Below are 345 nucleotides of genomic sequence, written 5' to 3'. Positions count from 1 at the left end.
CCTCATCCCGCCGGCCCCTCCTGCCAGCCTCCTCTCTCCTCTCATCCCACAAACCCCCGTGTCCCCTCTGCTCCTGGCAGCTCTTCTCCCCTCGTCTCTCCACAAGCCTCTGGTGCTGCCTCTCTCCCTCTTCCCGCTGGCTCCTGCTGGCAGGTTTCCTCTCGGAGCCCTTCCCGGGCTGCTGGCTCCCGCCGGCGTAACGCTCGTAGGCCGGGTCCTCCTTCTCCTTCTTAATCTTGACTCTGGGGTGCCCCTCTTCTGGGGGTGCCGCCCTCTTCCCAGCCTGCGAGCTCTGCTTTTGCCTCTCCTGTCTGTCCTTAGCTGAAAGAGAAGCTTTGGGTTGGA

At 63.8% G+C, this 345-nt stretch overlaps 1 protein-coding gene across 1 annotated transcript in view; it reads right to left on the bottom strand.

Moving 5' to 3' along the window:
* Positions 1-11: 11 nt before the first annotated feature.
* The window catches only part of RBMX2 (RNA binding motif protein X-linked 2), a gene marked incomplete at both ends in the record, with an annotated part of 1325 nt that continues 991 nt past the window's right edge, over positions 12-345 (bottom strand). The window contains one exon of the mRNA XM_029087340.1: positions 12-333. Coding sequence (XP_028943173.1) covers positions 12-333 — 322 coding nt within the window. The remainder of the gene's footprint in view (positions 334-345) is intronic.

This window comes from Antrostomus carolinensis, unplaced genomic scaffold, assembly GCF_000700745.2.
Source record: "Antrostomus carolinensis isolate BGI_N321 unplaced genomic scaffold, ASM70074v2 scaffold28781, whole genome shotgun sequence".
Taxonomy (NCBI): domain Eukaryota; kingdom Metazoa; phylum Chordata; class Aves; order Caprimulgiformes; family Caprimulgidae; genus Antrostomus; species Antrostomus carolinensis.
The sequence above is the reverse complement of the archived record's forward strand: the minus strand, read 5'-3'. Positions and strand labels throughout refer to the sequence as shown.